Raw genomic sequence first — 19642 nt, 5'->3', positions numbered from 1 at the left:
ACTCCCATTCAGTTGCTGTTCTCTGTATTTGTAAATGCTGTCTATTATGTTACATAACTGTCAGAACCCAAATAATAAAAGGAACATTTTGTCAAAGGGCACAAAAGGAAATATTTTAAACAAGTCTGCAAAGAGGTACCTAATGCCTATATTTATGCTTTTTAGAAAACTATTGATGCAATTCAGCAGCAGCAGGTTTATTTATAACCAGAGTAATTTATGGTTTTCCATCATAACACAAAGAGCAGCTTTGCAGGTTTTCTGTGCCTGGGTCATGTTGGTTTATTGCATCAGTGTGTGAAAGTTAAGAAAAATGTGACTTCTTGCAACAAATTAGCAGTTCCTATTCAGAACTGCCATCAAAATCACTGCCTTGAGGGGGAAGAAGAACTTACATAAGTAGTTTGGGTGAAGAAAATGGCATCTGGTTTGGAGATTTTTGGTTATTTGGAGATGTTGCCTGATAGATAGGTGAACTTACATACAGGTATCTGAGTTCAGTTGAGTAGGTGCTGAAGGCCCTTGGGAAAGTGGGAAAGATGTTTTGGCATCTTTTTAAAGCAGAAACATTTGTACAAATACATCCAATATTATTGTTATGAATAATAATAAAACCTGTGACTTGCATCCCACAGTTCCCTTCCATCAGAATGCTCCAGGCTATTGTGGTTATAAGAAAATGTTTGGAGTTTAATCCTTTATGCCTCCCTTCTTATGATATGACATACAAAAATGGTGGGATTTTGAGATTTGTGCACTACAGTGGAAAAAGTTTTTATGTTCTAATCTGCAAGATAAGATACATAGCTGAACCTTTCACATCTTGGAAAAAAAAAAAAAGCTTGGTGTTCTTTTCAGGTTCTTTTGATTAGTAAAACTGTTCTCAAACACTCACAACCCGGTAAGAATTTACTCAGTATCATCAATATTCTCTTGTGTTCATTGGTGTAACACCATTCTGATGTTTGTTTTGTTAGCAGAGCGCATTGATACATTTATCTAGTACTCAAGGACCTATTGAAGTTTATCTGTGCCCAGAGGAAAATGATGCCCTCAGTCCAATGAAAACCTATAGTCAGGACCACAATGGAAATATTTCCAAAACCATTTCCAAAGGTAAAATTATTTCTTTGCACTACTAATGGCCTTTCTTCAAGCTCACATTAAAGGTTTCAGTTTGAACTTTGGATTTCCAGCTCTTTTTCTTTGGCTTTATTTTTCTAAGTGGAAAGCTAAGGTATCAATTTTTCACTATGTATTTGTGGTTGATGTAGTCAGAAATAAGTTTTCATTTGCATCATTTATTTAAAGTAAGTTTTCTATTTGCATATCATATGTAACCAAATTATATGTAATTCTGAAGAAAGAGACAATAGTGTTCCTTTTAAGTTTTCAAATAAGACAGTAGCAGTAAAGATCCATCTCAACACAAGAGGCAGAAATCTCTGCGTATGGGTATAAGTGAAGCTACATTTCTTCACTGATGACATCTGGTACCTAGAAATTTCTCAGTTTTGACTATGAACACCATTGAAAAATGGGCATCTCACAATGTTTATTTCCCCCTACAGATGTTTAAATCTTGTAGGATGATTTTTTTAATAGAAAAGTCAGAGATGATAGCAACATGATCGTTTTTGAGAAGCCCTTTGTAACACATCAAAAACAAGCTAGCAATTATATGGAGGCCATTTTTTTATTGTTGAAATGATTCTTTATGAAAGGCCCTTTATGCAGTGGTTACTTTGTTTGATCTGTGTTTGATATTTCTACAGAGATTAAATGTGACAACTTTTATTTTTTTCTTGCTCCTGTCACAGAAGTGGCTTCTGCTAACTCAGGACAAGGTGACTGCTCAGTAAATATGGCAACAATCTCTCCATTGGCTTCTCCAGCCAACCTTCTACAGCAGACCGAGGACCAAATTCCCTCAAACTTTGAAGGACCATTTGTGAATTTGCTGCCTCCTCTGCTTCAGGAAGATTATTTGCTGAGCCTTGGGGATGAAGAAGGCATCAGTGACCTCTTTGATGCTTATGATTTAGAGAAACTTCCTTCACTGATGGATGAATTTATATACAGCTGATTGTCTTAAGTTCTGTCCGTATCTAAACTATGTTTTTAATGGAATCAAAAAACCTGCCGTCATTCAGAGTTGTCCTCTACTTACCATAAAATAGCATTATTAAATAAACTAGGCTCCTGAACAGTGCTGATATTTTAATTGAATACTCCCTGTAACACCATAAGAAACAAGGGAAGGCTATTACAGCAGAGCCTTCTCCTTGACCCCGAGCTCCAGTGCCTTGCGAGTCAGCAGGTGCAAGCAGGTGACCGTGGATGTTTTGTCTTCACACTCCCCCAGTCTCTGCTTCCCGTGACAAGTGGGCTTACGGAGAAGGGCTCCATGAACTGGTTTAGTCCTAAATCACAATTTTGTAATAGTATTTCAGGTCGTGCCTTCTGCAGAGAATGCATGTCTTTGGAGTGTCACAACATGGATTGTACATGCAGTGAACGTAAATATGAAGTAATGCAAAAGAGTGGAATGGGATTCTTGAGCTACTTGTGGGAATGTTTAAATTGCTGTCATAATGCTCATTTTGAGCTATGTATATGTCTCATTATGAGGTCAAATACTTATGTCCTTAAAAGCTTTTAATGAAAAGAAAATACACTGTAAATGTAGTGTATATTGCAGATATTGAAAAGTATAAAGTTCTGCCACTTCTCGTAGTAATCGCAGATTTTTAAAAACGCTTGTGTGTGCGTGTGTGTGTGTGAAAGTAGCTTTTGTTGGTTGTTTTTTTTAAACTAGAACGAAGATGCACAGTTCAATTTTACTGCCCCCAGTGTGCATTAGAACTGGTACAAGAATTTTTGTGGTACTAAGTGGGGCTTCATGTTAAGTGCCTACTAGAGATGCACTGTGGGTTTTTCCCTCTATGGAAAACACTTATGCCAAGCTTTGTTTGTTCAATATATCATATTTATCTCAGTGGGTTAGTTTCCTCTGCTTACAGCTTTTTATAATTCTCTTCGCCAGCAAAATGGAACTAATTTTTTTCCAAAGTACATAACTGTAAGTACCACATCAACTGAATTGCATTTATTTTTTGAAGATCTTTGCTAGTATAGTATAGTACCAATATTTATTTTTTGAACGTCAGAGGAATTCTAAGAAGTCTTAAATAATTTTTTTTTCCTTGAGTGTAAAATATTTTGCCATGTTCCGGGCTAAATTAATGTAATGTTGATTAGATGATGCCCATATAATCTTTTTGTTTGCATTACTGTTGTGCTTATCTGACATACTCAGAAAATTAGTACTATTTGTACTGTAGTAGAATATTATGTATGCAGGTTTTCTGGTACCATTGAGTTGCTGCTATGAAAGCTCACACACGAAAAGGCAAGAAGTCACAGTACTAATAAGGAAACTGTATGACTGTGTGGGTTTTAGAATATAACAAATGTATAAAGGGCAACACATAAAGAACTGTTAAACAGTGTTAAGTGTGTGTTTATATGTACAAATGTTTGCATAGATCATTCAGCAGTTGTATTTAATTTGATATATGTTCTCAACTCACACTTTAGTTATCTAGCAGTTTTGTACAATAGAATTAATTTGTAAACACTGCCAGAATATTTTCTAGCTGGTTTGTAATTTTTTAAGAGTTTTTTTAGATGTGGATCTGTAAATAAAATTGTAGTATTTAAAGTTTTTGTCTTGTGGAAGAGGAAAGTAAAAGTTGTGTGAGCATGAAGATTTGCGAGACAAAGGGGCACTTTTGCGAGGGAAGAGAAAATGAAGACTAACGCAGACCATCTTTTTTTTGTACAAATTAAACACTTGTCCCAGTGCGTGTGGGCAAAATACTAATCTAATTTAGCTTTGCATTGTATGCTAGTTTAAAAAAAAAAAACAAACCTCTGTAAAATACTGTAAAAAAAAAAGGAAAAAACCAACAAAAAAAGCTTTTATGGTGAGTTTTGTAAATAGATTTACTAAAGGGTGACATGTTCTCTAGCTGTGATCTTACCACTTCAAATGGATGTAATTTGAATAAATTTTGTATGGTAATGAATCAATAAAAATGAAATTTTTTAAAGACTTTAGATTTGTATACAACTATTTAAATTTTTCTTAGTCTCGGTGCCTGTCATACTGCTTCTTGAAACCTGTTACTGTTTTCGTTATTAGTGCAAGCACTCATTTGACAGATAGTTTCAATCCCTTTTTTTTTAATTATGCCAACATTTCAGTGGGTTTTTTTAAGCCAGACTGAAACAAAAATAAAAGACACAGCAGGTGATCCAGAGGTTGGGATTATACAAATTTATTTTTATTTATTCCCTCTCCTCTCATATGAATTATGAACAGACTTCTCGCACACTTGATAGAAATGGTGTTATTGTAGGATTAAATAACATTAAAGTACTTGTTGAGGATCTGCTTAACCTGCCCCAATAATTGTCCAGAAGTTTCCTAAAGTTGCTTTGAAAAGAAGTGTTTTCTTGAGTCACTTCCAACAGTCCCTTGCACCAGACCTATATTTACGAACTTGTACTTCTTTTCTGGTATTAGTGCTGCACCGTTTTAGATACATGGCCATCCATCAACTGCAAAAAAAGAAAAAAAAAGGATAATAAAATCACAGTAATACAGTTAATTGCTTAAATGTTGTACCTCTGAGCAAGTCACTTGTGTCTTGTTGACTTCCTGCACACTAGGAGAAGGCTATTACTTTTTCTGTGCACCTGTATATATTCAAACATCTGCACACAACAGTACTGAAAGGAAGATTACTGAAATGTCCTCTCTATATTCTTAATGAATAATAAAGGAGGGCCAGAAGTCTGTGTTCCATTATCTCCTTTTGAAGCAGAGGTGGCAATAAATATCTGCTGTACCTCCTTGGCTTGTTCTCAGTTTCTCTGTACTCCACTTGCCATAAGCACTTTTTTATTTGCCCCTAGAATCTGCTTCTGATTACTAGTTTTCATGTCACTTTCCCCTATCCTTCCTTCTGCTTTCTGTATCTGCTTTGCAAACTTGGGATGTGCTGAGGTGCAGGATAAAAAAATCAGCCAGTTAAAATACTTATTCCTGCTCTTCCAGGCTACCACGGTGTACCTCAATATTATTCAGTGTACAAGTATTAGTTCCAGGGAGGTTTTATTGGGGCCTGTATGTGCTGCATTCCTTGGCTGCCAGCAGATGGAAAAGGTTTTGGAAAAATCTGCCAACATAGCCTGAATGATAGGCAACTGTTTATTTCTTTATACACAGGAAAGGGGTTTGAAAAAAAAAAAGGGAGGTTCATGCTCATGTACAGTAAGAACTCATTCACCTACAAATGACCAGAAACAGTAACTATATTCCTTTTTACTTATACCTGAAAGAATAAATTGCACCTTGATCTTGATGCTGACATGAATATCTCTGTTGTAGAAAGAATGCAAGATATGTGAGGTAGCATGAAAGAGCTATATGTTTAAAAGCAAAAAAATTATATGTCTTTTTTTTCCCCCGTGTGAAACACAATTAATGCACAATGCCATTAGTGTTCCTGCAGCCAACAGTTCTCAACACTGAGTGAACCATGAGCCTGAATAGCAAAGTCAGTGAAGTGATACTAACCAAAGCATAAACAAGCAGAATTCATCTCTCCATTCTGCTTTTCATGCTGAAGTAAGATCTGCCTGGATATTACTCTACAGCTAAGCAATGATCAGAAGAATGCTTGCTTGGCTTAATTTATTAAGTCTGGGAGTTTCTTTACCCACTATTTTCTTTCTAAAACTTGACAGGAAGAAAGTGTCATATATAACAGGAAAAAATAGGCTGTTACCAGTTCTGAATGGTGCTGAATGTTGCTCACAAATGACAAACCAAATTCTCTTAAATTTCAAGAGTAGAGGAAAAAAAGATCTAATTTCTTGTGTCTCTTTTAGGACTTCTCCTTTTTTTTATTAATACCTTCCCACCCATTTCAACCCAGATATGATTTTAGTTACCAGAGAATTAGGTTGCCATATAGAAATTGACCCTTCACCTCCCTGGCCATTTTCCTTCCCTAAGGATGTTTGTTGAGATGCTCTAAACCCACTAAGGATGTATCTTCTACTTACCAGGATGTGAAGCTGAGATTTGGATTTAATTTTCCCAGCAGTTTTTGTGTTTTTCCAACCACCTGCTCCTGGCAAAACCTATGACTTTAGTAGGTAACTCAGGTAACTGAGTAATTGAGGCTGATGTGTTTGAGTCTACCACCCCTGAAGAGTAGGAAGTGAGGTCTGCAGGCAACTTGGAAATTATGAAATCTAAAGCTCTTCTTTGGACACTCAAGGAACTGGAGCGTGTATGCTCCAGTATCTCCAGCCCAGAGAAGGCCAGCACTGGAAGTTGTACTCCCAGCCACTGTCACATAAGAAGCAGTTTTCCCAGGTAGGTATGGATAAACTTTCTTCCTGCAGTCAAGATGTAGTAGGGAATTATCTGCTCCCTTCTCTCCCTGCTGTGCTACCTGCTAGGAATGTGCTACAAAGCAATTTAGGTTTGTGAGCTTCCATGGCACTGGGAGAGCGCCTTCCAATTTGTGGCTACATCCTAGGGCTCACCAGGACCGTGCTGGCACAAGGGCTGCTTGCTGCTATGAATTCTTGGCAGCAGGACAAGGTAAAGGCTCTGCCAGATCATGCTGGAGCTGATCAGTGTGGCCTATTTCTGTCACTAGGTATGGGACTCATGGGTTATTCCTGCCTGGGAGCTGCTCTTGGAGATCACTGCCTCCCCTTAATAAGTAGTGCTTGTCAGTGCTGGCCATTTGGAGATTTTTGGTTGTGTCTGCTCTTTTAGCCAGCTGTAAGTCAGCACTGGTGTGTGCCCAGTTGGGTTTTTAACCAGAGCAGGAGCACTTGGCTGGTGGGGACAGCTGTGAGGGAGGGCAGTGCAGTGCTCCCTGAAGAGAGAAGATGAATCCAAGGACTGCATGTGAAATACTTTGAACTGAAAAGAAGAAAGGAAAGGAATTGCTACCCTTAGGAGGCAGCAGTTAAAATGCTGACTGGGGATACAGATACCATTGCTACTGACCTGGCAGGGACTTCTTACTCCATAGGAGGTGGTCTGAAATAGATCAGTGTGGCTGCCCATTTTGAAATATTTCCCTCCGTTCTCTCCTGGCTAAAAATGCTGCAAAAGTAACAAACTACTACACATCAGACAGTGTCTCACTGAGAGCATCTTTGGAAAGTACTTGTGTGCTTAAGCAAAGACCAAATAGGAAGGCAAATATATCTTCAACTGTAACAATGACTCTATCATGAGATCAGGATGATATTAATAGTGCTCAGTCCTGCTCAGAATGATTTGTTTTTAAAGATTGATTTAAGTGAGGTGCTTATTTCGTTCTGTCCCTGTTCTCTTTAAATCTCACCTGTTCCTTTGTCCACATTTTCTGTTTTTTTCCTTTTCTTTTTTTTTCTTCTTCCTGCGAGCATTGTCAGATAAGCATTATATAAAGTAAGCACGAGTTTGTAAGAAAAAGGAGAGGGAGATGATATTCTTAATTAGAAGTTGCCACATTTTATCTGTGAGTCAACCGACAGACCTATTATGGAGAACACCCAGGGTTTTCATTCACTTTCATTCCAGTTCCAGAGAGGCTACAATCTGCTTTTTTAAGAATAAACTGATTCCAAAGGCTCCTTCTAAAGAGAGAAACCTAACGTTTGAAATGCAACTACAGGAAATGGTGACTTTTACATTCCAAAGCTGACTACCTCAAAATAGAATATACTAAATACAAATATAGTATACAATATAAATAATCGTTTTAGGTTAACTGTGTATATTAAAGCCAAAGCAATAATAATATGCTCACTCTCGACAACACTTAGATCAGCAGGGACACTGCATGCTTAATCTGCTCAGAGCTTTACCTTCAGCCATCCAACAACCACCCTGGTGTTTTACTAAATATCAAACAGAAAAGTTTGGACAAAAACAGTGCCAGAAACTTCAGCCATCTGATACTGAATATTTTGACCAATATCTTTTATAGTATTCAGCAAAGCTGCCACCAACATTGTATTTTGAGGAAATAAACAATGAAAAATAAAAATAAGAATAAAAAAAGAGCGTTGTGGCGAGAAAAGGATTGAATAGCTCATCACCCATTTGGATCAGATACATCAGCATCGCAGGATAGGTATAGCTGGGATTGCTATTTTCCAATTAAAACGAAGATGAAATTCCGAGGCTCCGGGAGACCGCGCTTTCAGCGGCGAAGCGGTGGGGCCGAGCCCTCCGCGCTGTTTTGGCCTCCGCCGGCCGCCGTCCTGGCGCCGCTGCGCGCGCGAGGCCTCGGGGCGGGGCGTGATGGCGGAGCCCGGGTGAGGCGCGGGTGAGTGTCGGGGTCGGGCTGGGCCCTGGCCCCTGGCCCCCTTCCCCTCCATCCCTCTCCTCTTTTCCCGTCCTGTCCCGTCCTTCCCTCCCCTGCCTGGCTGTGACGGCCTGGCCGAGTTGCCCTTCTCTTGCCCGCGCCATGCTCCCGTCCCCTGTGCGGCCCTCCAGGGCTGCGTGTCAAATTCGGGGGGAGGAGACGAACGTCCGGGCGGGAATCTGCGGAGGGGCCGGCGGCCGGGATGCAGCTCGGGGATGATGGGGTACCCTCAGCGGGCTGGGGGAGCGGAGCCCAGCCGGGCTGCGGGATGTGCATGGGCCAGGCTGCCCCTCGCCCGTGGGCCGCTGTTATGTGTGTGTTTATATATATATCTACATATATATATATATGTATGTATGTATGTACGTTGTTCGCATATTTATGTGTATGAGGAGAGACTGCGGGAACCAGGTCTGTTTAGTCTGGAGAACAGAATACTGAGAGGGGATCTCATTAATGCGTGTAAATATCTCAGAGGCGGTGCCGGACTCTTCAGGTGCCCAGTGACAGGACGAGGAGCAGCCGCCATGAACTAAAAGGCAGGAAGTTTCGCTTTAACAGGAAGAAGAACTTTACATTGAAGGTGGCCGAGCACTGGAACAGGCTGCCCAGGGAGGTTGTGGCGTCTCCCTCTCTCGGCACGTTCAAAACCCACGTGGGGACATTCCCTTGTAACCTCCCCAGGTGGCCCTGCCCGTGACAGGGCTGGATGATCTCTGGAGCTCTCTTCCAACGCCAACAATTCCATCGTTCTGTGATATGTACATATATATGGACACACACACATAAAACATAACGTATACGCTCTAAACTCAGTCTCTGTGTATTAACGCTGCAATTTTCTTCTGCTCTGTGTGGCGCCGGGAATAAAATCCCGGGACTTTACCGGAGACACGCGTTGGTAAATAGCTGAAAAAAGCAGCCCTCTTCCACCTGGATGGATGTTCCCCGTTTGAATGTGCGTGGAGATTGAGCAGGGGTGACCAAACCAGATTGGCACACTGGAAGTTTTGGTTGTGACAAGATGTTAAAACAACTCTAGTTTTTTAATTGCTCTAATGTTGCTCTAAACTAATGTTTTTTTAAAAGAAAAATGTAGAGTTCTGTAGGTGCAGCTGGGCTGTATGAGAAGAATACATTAACTTCTAATTTTGTTATCATTTCTTATTTCAGTCCCTCTGCCAGAATAGCTGCAGGAATTCATCTTTATTTTTGTTTTTTCCTTGTGAAGGAGATCTCATGTATGCATATGGAATTAGTGCAGATATCAAGTAATCTGTTTTAAAATAACTTCCACAGTGTTTTAATTTTAAAAAAAACTGTGAATGACTTGAACTAAATTTTGCTGTTAATCTTTCTCCCTTCTTTCATTCAAAATTTTAAACTGATTGAGGACAGAATCTGGAGGAAGTCTGAGATAACTTAAATACATCTGACTTAGACAAAAAAAAGACTCTATAGAAGAAGGATAAAAAGAACAGTGCCACTGCTCAGGAGACAGGGAAAACGTGGGAACTCTTCCACCTTGCCAGCCAGCATGCGTACCAGCTCCACATGAGGTCAAACTCATGAGCAAGGAATGTATTTCTGCAAAGGGAGGATGAGTGCTTGTTGGACAATAACATGAATTCATGGCTTTCTGTCTGCTAGTTCTGCTTTTTCATGCCATATCTTTTTTCCTTTTCCTCTTCCTTATTCCCCCCACCCCCCAGGTTTACTGTCCAAGAGGATTTCTACCTTGCTTAAAAAGGTAGGAATTTTAGTTTGGCTGTGTTCTTTGTTCCATGGGTCACTGAAATAAGCTAAGCTTATTTGTTTTTCCAGCTGCTCCATTATATTGGGTATTTTTCTGTAAGAGAGAAAAAATGATAAATCAAAACTTTTTGTTCCCTTCCAGATATTGATTTGAACTTTACTTATTTGTACATATTCTCAGTGGTGTAGGTTAGACATATGAGATGCCACCTTTCTCTCACATTCTTTATTGCCAGAGTTTTCACAAATGTTTATTTTTGTTTGCCTTTTGCTGCATTATTGTATAGATCCTGTTTTTTTTTTAATCTAGAAGAATGCTAACTGCCTAAGTAGCTTGGGCAGATGCATCCTCTTTGTGACATCATTCTGTTCCTTTTTAAGTTAAATGCAGATGTGTGATGGTTCAGCTTACATGAAGTTTTATTTTGAAGTATATTTTGCAAGATTGACTGGGAAAGTGCACGGGTGTTCAAATTTTTATGTTCTTCAATAATTCATTTGCAACATCTGGAAGTGTTTTTATGCCAGTAGCAAATCTTCAGTTACTGAAGTATAAGTTTAAAGACATTAAAGCCTTGGTTTTTTGTTCTTCATGGTCACTTAGGAAAGTGTTGTATTTCCCCTGTAAACTGTGAAATACCCTTGTATGATTTCCTTAGTAGGCTGTTGGTTTATGTAAAACACCTGAGTTTCCACTGGTACTTCAGACTTTATTCTAACTAGGAGTTACAGCACAGTGTGGTGTGTAATTAATTCAGTAGCTTTTTTTTATAGACTTTTCTAGCAAATGGCTTTTTTTTGATTCCTGAAAACTGATCTGGATTTTCGCATCTGCTGGAGATACATATGCATATATTTTTAGTTTCTTGTGAAAAATATAATTAAATATTAGCAATCTTTTAATATATTATTTTAGCCAGATTATAGTATATATATATTTTATTAGTTAGGTATAGTTGTTTAGCATTCTTTACATAAAACAGAAATTTTTATTTTACTGTCCCAGTGAATGAACTAATTCAGATGAAAGCCATGTGGGATCAGGAATTGTAGGAAGTTTGGTTTGTTTTCAGAAGGACTGTGAAAACATACTTGGTTAGAGTCCACACACAGATAAGAGAGCCAGAATGGGCTCTGGAGCAGTCACTTGGGTTCTGTGTCTTTTGTTCTTTTTCTGTGATGTGAGTGGAAGTACATCCATCATATGACAGGAGCTCACTATTTTATTATGATGCTGACGTGATTAAAAATACCTGTATCTTGAATGTGTTGTGTCAGAGGAGGTGAAGGGGTTTTGAGTTAGGAGATGACAAGGAACAGATGATTTATAAATAAGCTCTTAAGAATCTATATGGTTCGTGACTTTCTCCCTGCCTGTGTTCGAGGTATTGGGGGAAGAGGACATTCAGGAAATGTCTCTGGTAGTGGATTGTTTCTATGTACTCAGTATCCCTCATGTGTGTGATACATTGCACATATGCTTAGAGATACATCTGACTTTTCCTTGTGGGAAATGTGCAGTAGATACAAGGCCTTGGTTTTGTATTTAAATGCTTTCCTAATGCCAATCTTCTCCCAACACTTCTTGAAGATGCCTGCTGCCTGTGAGTCAGTGCTTGAGGATATTGAAGACATCGTGTCAGCAGAGGATTTGAAGCCACATGATCGGCAGTTTGTGAGAAGGAATGTGTTTCCCAAAGTGCGAAAACGCAACTCCCAGAAGAACGCTCAGACAGATGATGAGCCCCCAAGTGACAGGTAAAGTCTTACACTGACCCTGTGCTGGTGCTTTTCTTGTGTCGCCCATGCACTTGTCAGATTTTAAAAATAAGGTGGAAGTTTGTGTTATATCTTAATGTGAAATCTGTGTACAAGATAAAAATGAGTAAAATAGTCCGCATAGAATGTAGAGAGAATAAATAATAAATCCTAAGCAAATTCCTTTTCCTAGACAGATTTTCTGTGGAAATCAGTTACTGCTGAGATGTTGATGAATGGAATAATCAGACTGGAAAAATGGTTTCTGTTACGCTTTTATGTGTAAAGGATTTCTGAAAAATTGTCTGTTTAATCTTAATTACCTAAATATAATCTGAGCTCTTCAAAATGCAGTTCTGGAGTAGCCTTTTGACTTGTGAAATGAGTAATAGGAGCAAAATCCTGAGAGGTGCAAAAGGGTTGGGGTTGGAAGGTCATCTTTTCCAAACCCACTGCTTGAGCATTGCCACAAAAAAGCAGTTGGCAGGACTCTGACCAGGTAGTTTTTGAATATCTCCAGGAGATGGAGATTCTGCAGTCTCCCTGAGTAACCTGTGCCAGTTCTTGGTCATTCTTAGAGTGAAAAAGGTGCTAAGAGGGAACCTCCGATGTTTCAGTTTATGCCTGTTGCCTCTGGTCCTGTCACTGGGCACCACTGAAAAAAATCCTGGCTGTGCCTTCTTTGCACTCTCCCTTCAGGTATTTATATACTTTGATGAGATCATCCTGAGCCTTCTCCAGGGAGAGCAGTCCGATCCTGCTTCTGTTACGAGGCGTGTTCCAGTGCCTTCATGATCTTTATGGCCCTTTGATGGACTGTCTCCAGTACGTCCCTGTCTCTATTGTGGGTGCATCCTGTCAGGGCCCAGGGACTTGTGTATGCTCAGTGTGCTGAACTGTGTATTCTCTGACCCAGTCTCCTTTCATGAAGGGTACATCAGCCTTGCTTCAGTCTTTAAATCCGTTTTCTGCATCCTGGGGTGTGCAAAGGCTGTACTTCTTGTGTGTATATCCTGCAAGTGACATGGTAAAATTTCTTTTGAACTCAGTGTTTTATTTCAGTGGAAATAGTATGCAGTAAGCATGAAATGCATCTTTGTGTTTTTCCTACTTATGATTTCCATAAGAACAGAATCAACTTTCTGCTGCAGTGGAATTGATTAGAGTATAGGTCAGCTCAGTTATTGATTATAGTTTCTACTGCAGGTCTGAGATCTATGTTTGTTTGTTTTTTTTTTTTTTCCCAAACATTAGTTTCAAGTTGGTGCATAAAATTTCCCTAGATGATAAGAATGAAAATAAATTGTGTATGGAAATTTAATTTGCTGTGGAGAAAAAAGTTCTGGGTTTTCACTGATGTTAAAAAGAGATTTTATAAGCATAACAATGCATTTTTATCTGCATGCCCCTAAAGGTGCATTGGCCCCAGTCTGCCAGGAATGTATGGACAGCTGAGCTGGTGCTCTGTAGATACTTCACACAAGTAGTTCATGCCCTAAAGCGTTCAGGTACTATATATTCTCTAGCAGGCTGTGTTTTAGTGTTTTGTACCCAAGAAAGCACATTGAACATGTGTTGTTTAGACAGCAGGAAATCTAAATATCCTGTGTTTGCAGTTAATGATCATTAATGTTCCATCAACAAATTTCTATTTTTAGCTAGGGGAAGTGTCTGTTAAAAAAGAAGCGTGGAGGGGGGAGGGGGAGGAAAAAAGACGCTGTAGGCAGGGCACAGTATTGTGTTCCAGGATGTGTGGTGTTCTTGTACTGGCATCTTTAGCTCATTGGCAGTTATCCCAGGAATTTCAATGAGAGCTTCTTACAGAACTTTTTGTTGGTTTTTGGAGCCTTGTATGTGCTAGCTCCAGACTGCATGTCTGCCATGCTGCTTCTGTAGCCCGGAAAGGTTGGGATGGGGGCTTTCCGCTGTTCGTGTGGCTGGTGGCCATCAAGTTAATTTATAGAGCTGGCTTGTGTGGAGGGAACTGCAGTCAATGCATGCTGTAATATCAGAAGGTTGCAGTTTGTTTGCTGGTGGCCTAATTTCAGTGCTGTCACTTGAAGGTTCCTTGTTACGTGGTACAATAATTTTGAGAACTTCGCGGAGTTTAAGTTTGGGATTTTTTTTTTTTTTCTGTTTGTGTGTTTTGTTGGAGTTTTTGTTGTTGCGATAACATAACTGCAATGTACTGATTCTGTTGTTATCCTACAGCTCCTGCACTTTCTCCATGCTGAAACTCTCTTCTATCTCTTTTCTTACTAGTTGTGGTGGATTGACTCTACCACAAGGGAGAGAACTGGAAGAGTAAAAGTGAGAAAACTTGTGGGTTGAGATGAAGACAGATAAAATGAAGGAAGGAAGGAGCAGGGAAAAACCCAAGTGATGCAAAAGCAGCCATTTGCCACCTCCCACAAGCAGACTGGTACCCAGCCAGTCTCAGAACAGTGGTTATTTTGGAAAGGCCGAACCCACAGCTTTTATTGCTGAACATGATGTCATCTGGAATGAATTATCCTGTTGGTCAGCTATTCTGCTCATGTTCCTCCCAACCTGTTGTCCATCTGCAGCCTGCTTGTGGTGGGATGGAGCACAGTGGGAAATAAGCAAGCACTGTTCAATGACAGCTGAAACCACCGGTGTGTTAACACTGTTACAGTCACAAACACAAAACACGGCCCTACAGTGGTTTTTGTTACTCTATCTCATCAAGGCCTAATACCCATTACACTAAAATCACATAATTACTGTTTTTCTTCAGCTGTTTTGGAGTTGTTACTACTTGCATTGCTTATTTTATGTTTGAAGAATTACAATTCATTCAGTCAGTTCAGTGGGCTTAACAGGGAAGCTTGTTCATCATTTAACTGGCATTTCTCATTTGTTTTTACTTGACAGCATTATTCCTGGTGTTCAGAAAATCTGGATTCGTACATGGGGATGTTCTCACAATAATTCAGATGGTGAATACATGGCTGGACAGCTGGCTGCATATGGATACAAAATTACAGGTAACAGTATGAGTGAGTCCTGTAATTCAGTTTTTCTGGGGTGAATGTTCAGAGCTGTGAAGCTGTCAGCAAATATTTTCAGTCTTAATTATGCTTTTAAAAATCCACTTCTGATCCCTTTCTGATCTGAAGGTGAGGAGGTAAAGTGTTTTCCTGGCATTAAGCAGAATGATTACAGAATGAGTGCTTTCAGAATGGTTAGATTTTCTTGACAGGGCAGACATCAGATAGATGCAATTCAGTGTCTTTTTTCACATTTTACTTGCTATACTGAATTGAAAAGTTTTCGTAAGAGTGGATGGGAAATCCATTAATTCTTGGTGTTTATTTGTGATTGGTGGAACCCAAGGGAAAGAGGGAGAGAGGCAGTGTTTTCACTTGGTGATGTGTGTGTTTGCATTGGAGCAGAGGTGCTCTACTCCAGGTAAACATTGTTTCAGGAGGGATGATCAGTATGATGGAGGTGGGATGGTACAGGATTGTACCTCATAGGTTTCAAAGAGCTGAGAATGCTATTTCTCTTTTCCTTCCAAGTATTTTAAAATCTCCCCATCATCTTGTTGTGCCTCCCCAAGCCCAAAAATACGTCCAAACTTGTGCTTATGCTGACCACATTTCATCTCTTTAATGCAAAATATGCTGACAAAAAAGTTGAAAAGTTGGATTAATACCATGTTTCAATGTACAAGTATTATCTGAATATTTTTGTATAGCTTTTGACTAGTCAAAACAGAAACTTAAATTTTATTAATTAATTCAAGTTCAGGTGTGTATTGCACCTAAACTTGTAAACTGAAAGACCACAAAGTTGTCTCTCCTGACATTTTTCTAAAAACAATACTGATTTCACAGAATGACTTCCTGATTTTCACATGAATGTGTCACGATACCGTTGAACAGTTGCATCTTATTTTTCTTTATTGCTGCTGATCTTTCTTATGTAGAAATAAGACACTAAATTATTTAAGTGCTGAACTACTTTGGGGAACCCATGTGATGATTAAATTAGTAGTACAACTCTGGAGTAGAGGTAGGCTCTTTCCACAGACAAGTTGAGTACTGGTCCAAAACCCCTTATTTGTGGCAGCTGTTTGTATAAGATTACAAATATGTTCTCCTTATGGCTTTCTTAAATTTAATTCCTCTTTACCTTTGTTGTTCTAATGCGCATTATTCCAGAAGCTGCTTTTGGCTTGTCAAGATTCAGATGACTGTTCTGTGCTTCTGGAATTTTACCAGGAGAGATGTAGGGAAGATGGGAGTGCAGTGAAGGAAGGATCTATGTTAAATTTTCAATACCTTTTTTTTTTTTAGAAAATTAACTGTTTATGACATTAGAATAGAATGAAGTCTACATCTAGAATCTGAAACTGAGAATTAAAAACCTAATAAAAGTTGCAGTTGCTGGGAGAGGAGTCTCAGAGTAATTTTGGTAGTTGTATGTGAAACTGACTACTACTTTCTAGTCATTATTAAATCTAAGTCTTGATTTAGTTTATGTTAACATGTGTACATACATTAAATGGAACAAGCAAAAAAGCCTCAATGCTAGGTGATAGGCAGAAATTACGCAGTGTAGTTTCTTCTTTTGAAATTAAGTAATTCTTGTCAGTCTGTTCTTAAGAAGGCATGTTTGGCTTTTTTTACATTTAGTCATCTGAGAAGTTGAGATAGGATGTCAAATAGGGTTTTAATCTTTTTGTCCTGTACAGTGAAGCAGCTACTCAGTAACTGTTGCTTAAATGATCCAAATGTAAAACATTTCTTGTAATTAAACTGAATATTGTTTACGGTATGCAAAATTAAGAAGAAAATGTTTTGTAAGAGGTATTTTGTAAATCAGTCTCTGTGTTGCTAGAATTTGTTAGTGTTATGTAAAACTGTTACAGTCTTGGGGAAAAGATAGAAATACTCACTGAGATGAAAGATTGTGTGTTGTCACAGTGTCTTGGACAGCTATTACTTAAAAGTGTTTGGATTAACCTATTTCATACATGTTCCTAAGCTTTTGACACAACACTTTGTGAAAAGATGCTGGAATGAAGTTCTGGCTTTAGAAAATAAGATGTGAGCTTTTCTTGCAGTTTTTGCTCCATTATGAAGGAGTCAAGCACTGTTTCTAGTGCCTTCTGTCTAATTGCAAGATCGGAAAAAAATATAGAAGGAAGAAAAGCAGTGTCAGACAGACTCTTGTTGCTACCTGGAAGTTGTAACAATGCAACCTGCCTCATAGTTGACTTATCTGAAACTGAACATGGATATAATGTCCTCCTTGCTTTTCCTGTTTTTCAAAAATGTTCTTTCTGTACAAGAACCCTTTGTTGCTTCCAGGAGTGTCTATATCCAAAGGTGAAAACTGAGGGCTGTACTTTTCACAGCAAAGATTGCCTCTGTCTGGCAAGAGACCAGAGTGTCAATCAGCAATATACAGATACTGCAATAACAGCAATGATGATTAAAGTCAGGGACTGCATCAGCTTAAAAATAGGCAAAGGGAAGCCAGCAGAAGAGCTGAACCTATTTTTATATCTGCTTTTACAGTGTGAAGGTGGGCAGCATTCTGAACAAATCTTGCATACCATCCTGTGGGAACACAAAGCTCCTTTATAAGCCTGAGCCACACAGAAATGTGTGGACCAGCTGCTGCCAATGTAGGGCTGTACCATGGGTAGTTGTTCATATTCTGAAAATGGTGTAGCTGATGGTGGCTTTACTGGTTCTAAAACTGGTTTTGGTTTCTTGGCAGCATGCCTTGCTGTATAGTTTAGACATGCCTGCAGACCTGCTGGAGTGCTCCCTGTGAGATACGCCCTGGAGGAAGAAACTCTCATGGTGCAGACTGCCTGTAATGCCTGCTGTGAAAAACAGGAAGTGGGCGAGCTGGGAGCTTTCAAATATTGTGAGCAAGATTTTTGTTTGGAAGGGACTTAAGTATGTTTGCCATGTAGCTCGCTTTCTCTGAAAAATGGAACTGCACATGTGTAGTCAGACACAGAATGTTTTGACTTCTCAAGTGGGCAGTTCTATTCACGTATGTTGACATCTGTATGTTTCTAGTTCTGTGGAATTAATGGGTTTTGGCCCAGCTTTGAATGCATTTTGGTGGACCCAAGACATTAAGTATGCTTGTTATTTCATACAGGTTGCTTCTGGCTCAGGGCTGTTAAGGTGAAAAGCATTCCCTCCTCAGCCATTGTAAAACATGCTGGGGGTAAGAAAGGCATTGCTAGTAACTTAGAAATATCAGAAAAACGAGCACTAACTTTTTATTTCATGGAGACAAAGCAAAATTTGCTATTAAACATTCAGTGAAGCTAAACCAGTCACAGTTTATCTGCACTACATTTTCATGGATTTTAGAAATAAATGCTAGTACAGAACATACTCTTCATCTAGCATGGGATTCTACAAACAAGAATTGTTTCTGCTAAGTCAGTGGGCTTAGCTTTGATGAAGCACTTAGCAAGTGGGTTATTTTATAGACCTTTAGCTTTACTTGTGCAGTTTTACACTAATCTGAAATTAGTTCAGGCATCCTATTCACTGTCTTAGAGATTTCTTCTGTAAGTGTGTTGGATGCAAAGTTGCTGGCTGTGTAGAGTTCACTCCATTATTGTCTTTAGTTGGCAGGACTTGTATCAGTGAGACTTGCCAATTCTTACTGTTTATAGTCCAAGTTATATGTCTTACACCTCTGTAACCCCCTGTGCAGAGAATTTATGTATTTCTCTAAGGCAGATATCAAATAATATTTTGAAATCCTGTTAAAGAAATTATCTGGGGTTTTTTGCCTCTTCTACTTGTTAATTTTCTAAACATTTGTCAGTTTTGCTTACCAGTGGATATAACTGAGGTATCATTAAGACTCTCCATCTGCTTAAACAACATGTTTGAGTAGAAGAAAGAAGGAAGAAGACAAGGAAGAAAGAATGATCTCCTTAAGACCTCATGTTAAAAGAAGACAGGTGTAAAAGGAAAGAGTCTGCTGTTGAAAAGCAGATGAGGTGCTGCAATCTAAAATGGACTTCAGCGTTCAATGGCATTGTCTCGTGTTCATTGTGTTGCATAAGCCATGCTTGTGTAGATTTTGGCCATCCCCATGCAGATGCAGCAAAGCATGCTCAAGTATGAATTTTATTCATCCAAGTGCAAAATAAAGAAAATTACTAAGACTGTACAGGTATTGATTCCTGGCTTGTGAATCGCTTCAGTATCTGGTCCTTTGTTTCAAGTGTTGTCTTCTTAAAAGTACTTTTGTACTACACAATAAAATTTTAATACTAGATTTTGATTTATTTTATTGTTTTAAAGTAGAGATCTCTTTAATAGGTTACTGTATTATTAAAATAAGCTCTCTGCAGCTTGCATAGTGGTTGATGAAGTATTTTGACTAAGATCTCTGCTGGTTTCCAGTGTATGCTTTTAGTTGCTCAGAATCAGCAGTTGGTCTTTCCATTTTTTGCTCTCCACCCTGCTGATAATGCTCATCTGTTCCTTCATAAGTATCATGTGAAATTGTAGTGACTACTGTGTAATTTTTGGGGTGAGCCATCCTCATTGTGAGGTATTTTTAGTATTCTTTATTAAGCTAAAAGACAAATCTTTATTAGCTGCTCATGAAGTGCCTTATTAGTCAGAGAATTCAAGGTTAGTCCTTGCGTTTGGATT

At 39.0% G+C, this 19642-nt stretch overlaps 2 protein-coding genes across 4 annotated transcripts in view; both read left to right on the top strand.

The window, feature by feature from the left end:
* Positions 1-4122, top strand: part of E2F3 (E2F transcription factor 3) — a 42066-nt gene extending 37944 nt beyond the window's left edge. The window contains exons 6-7 of one of the 2 annotated variants that reach the window (XM_071451040.1): positions 981-1116; positions 1821-4122. In XM_071451040.1, coding sequence (XP_071307141.1) covers positions 981-1116; positions 1821-2086 — 402 coding nt within the window. In that variant the 3' untranslated portion in view covers positions 2087-4122. Of the gene's footprint in view, positions 1-977; positions 1117-1820 lie in introns of both variants that reach the window. The other variant, XM_071451033.1, reaches the window with a different exon arrangement.
* Positions 4123-8297: 4175 nt separating this feature from the next.
* The window catches only part of CDKAL1 (CDKAL1 threonylcarbamoyladenosine tRNA methylthiotransferase), a 378140-nt gene continuing 366795 nt past the window's right edge, over positions 8298-19642 (top strand). The window contains exons 1-4 of one of the 2 annotated variants that reach the window (XM_071451013.1): positions 8298-8414; positions 10166-10203; positions 11800-11966; positions 14862-14974. In XM_071451013.1, coding sequence (XP_071307114.1) covers positions 11800-11966; positions 14862-14974 — 280 coding nt within the window. In that variant the 5' untranslated portion in view covers positions 8298-8414; positions 10166-10203. The remainder of the gene's footprint in view (positions 8415-10165; positions 10204-11799; positions 11967-14861; positions 14975-19642) is intronic. The other variant, XM_071451003.1, reaches the window with a different exon arrangement.

Source organism: Agelaius tricolor, unplaced genomic scaffold, assembly GCF_023055355.1.
Source record: "Agelaius tricolor isolate 1412-34295 unplaced genomic scaffold, bAgeTri1.0.p SCAF_2, whole genome shotgun sequence".
Classification (NCBI taxonomy): domain Eukaryota; kingdom Metazoa; phylum Chordata; class Aves; order Passeriformes; family Icteridae; genus Agelaius; species Agelaius tricolor.
Note: the sequence above shows the minus strand (reverse complement) of the source record. Positions and strands in the feature narration are given on the sequence as shown.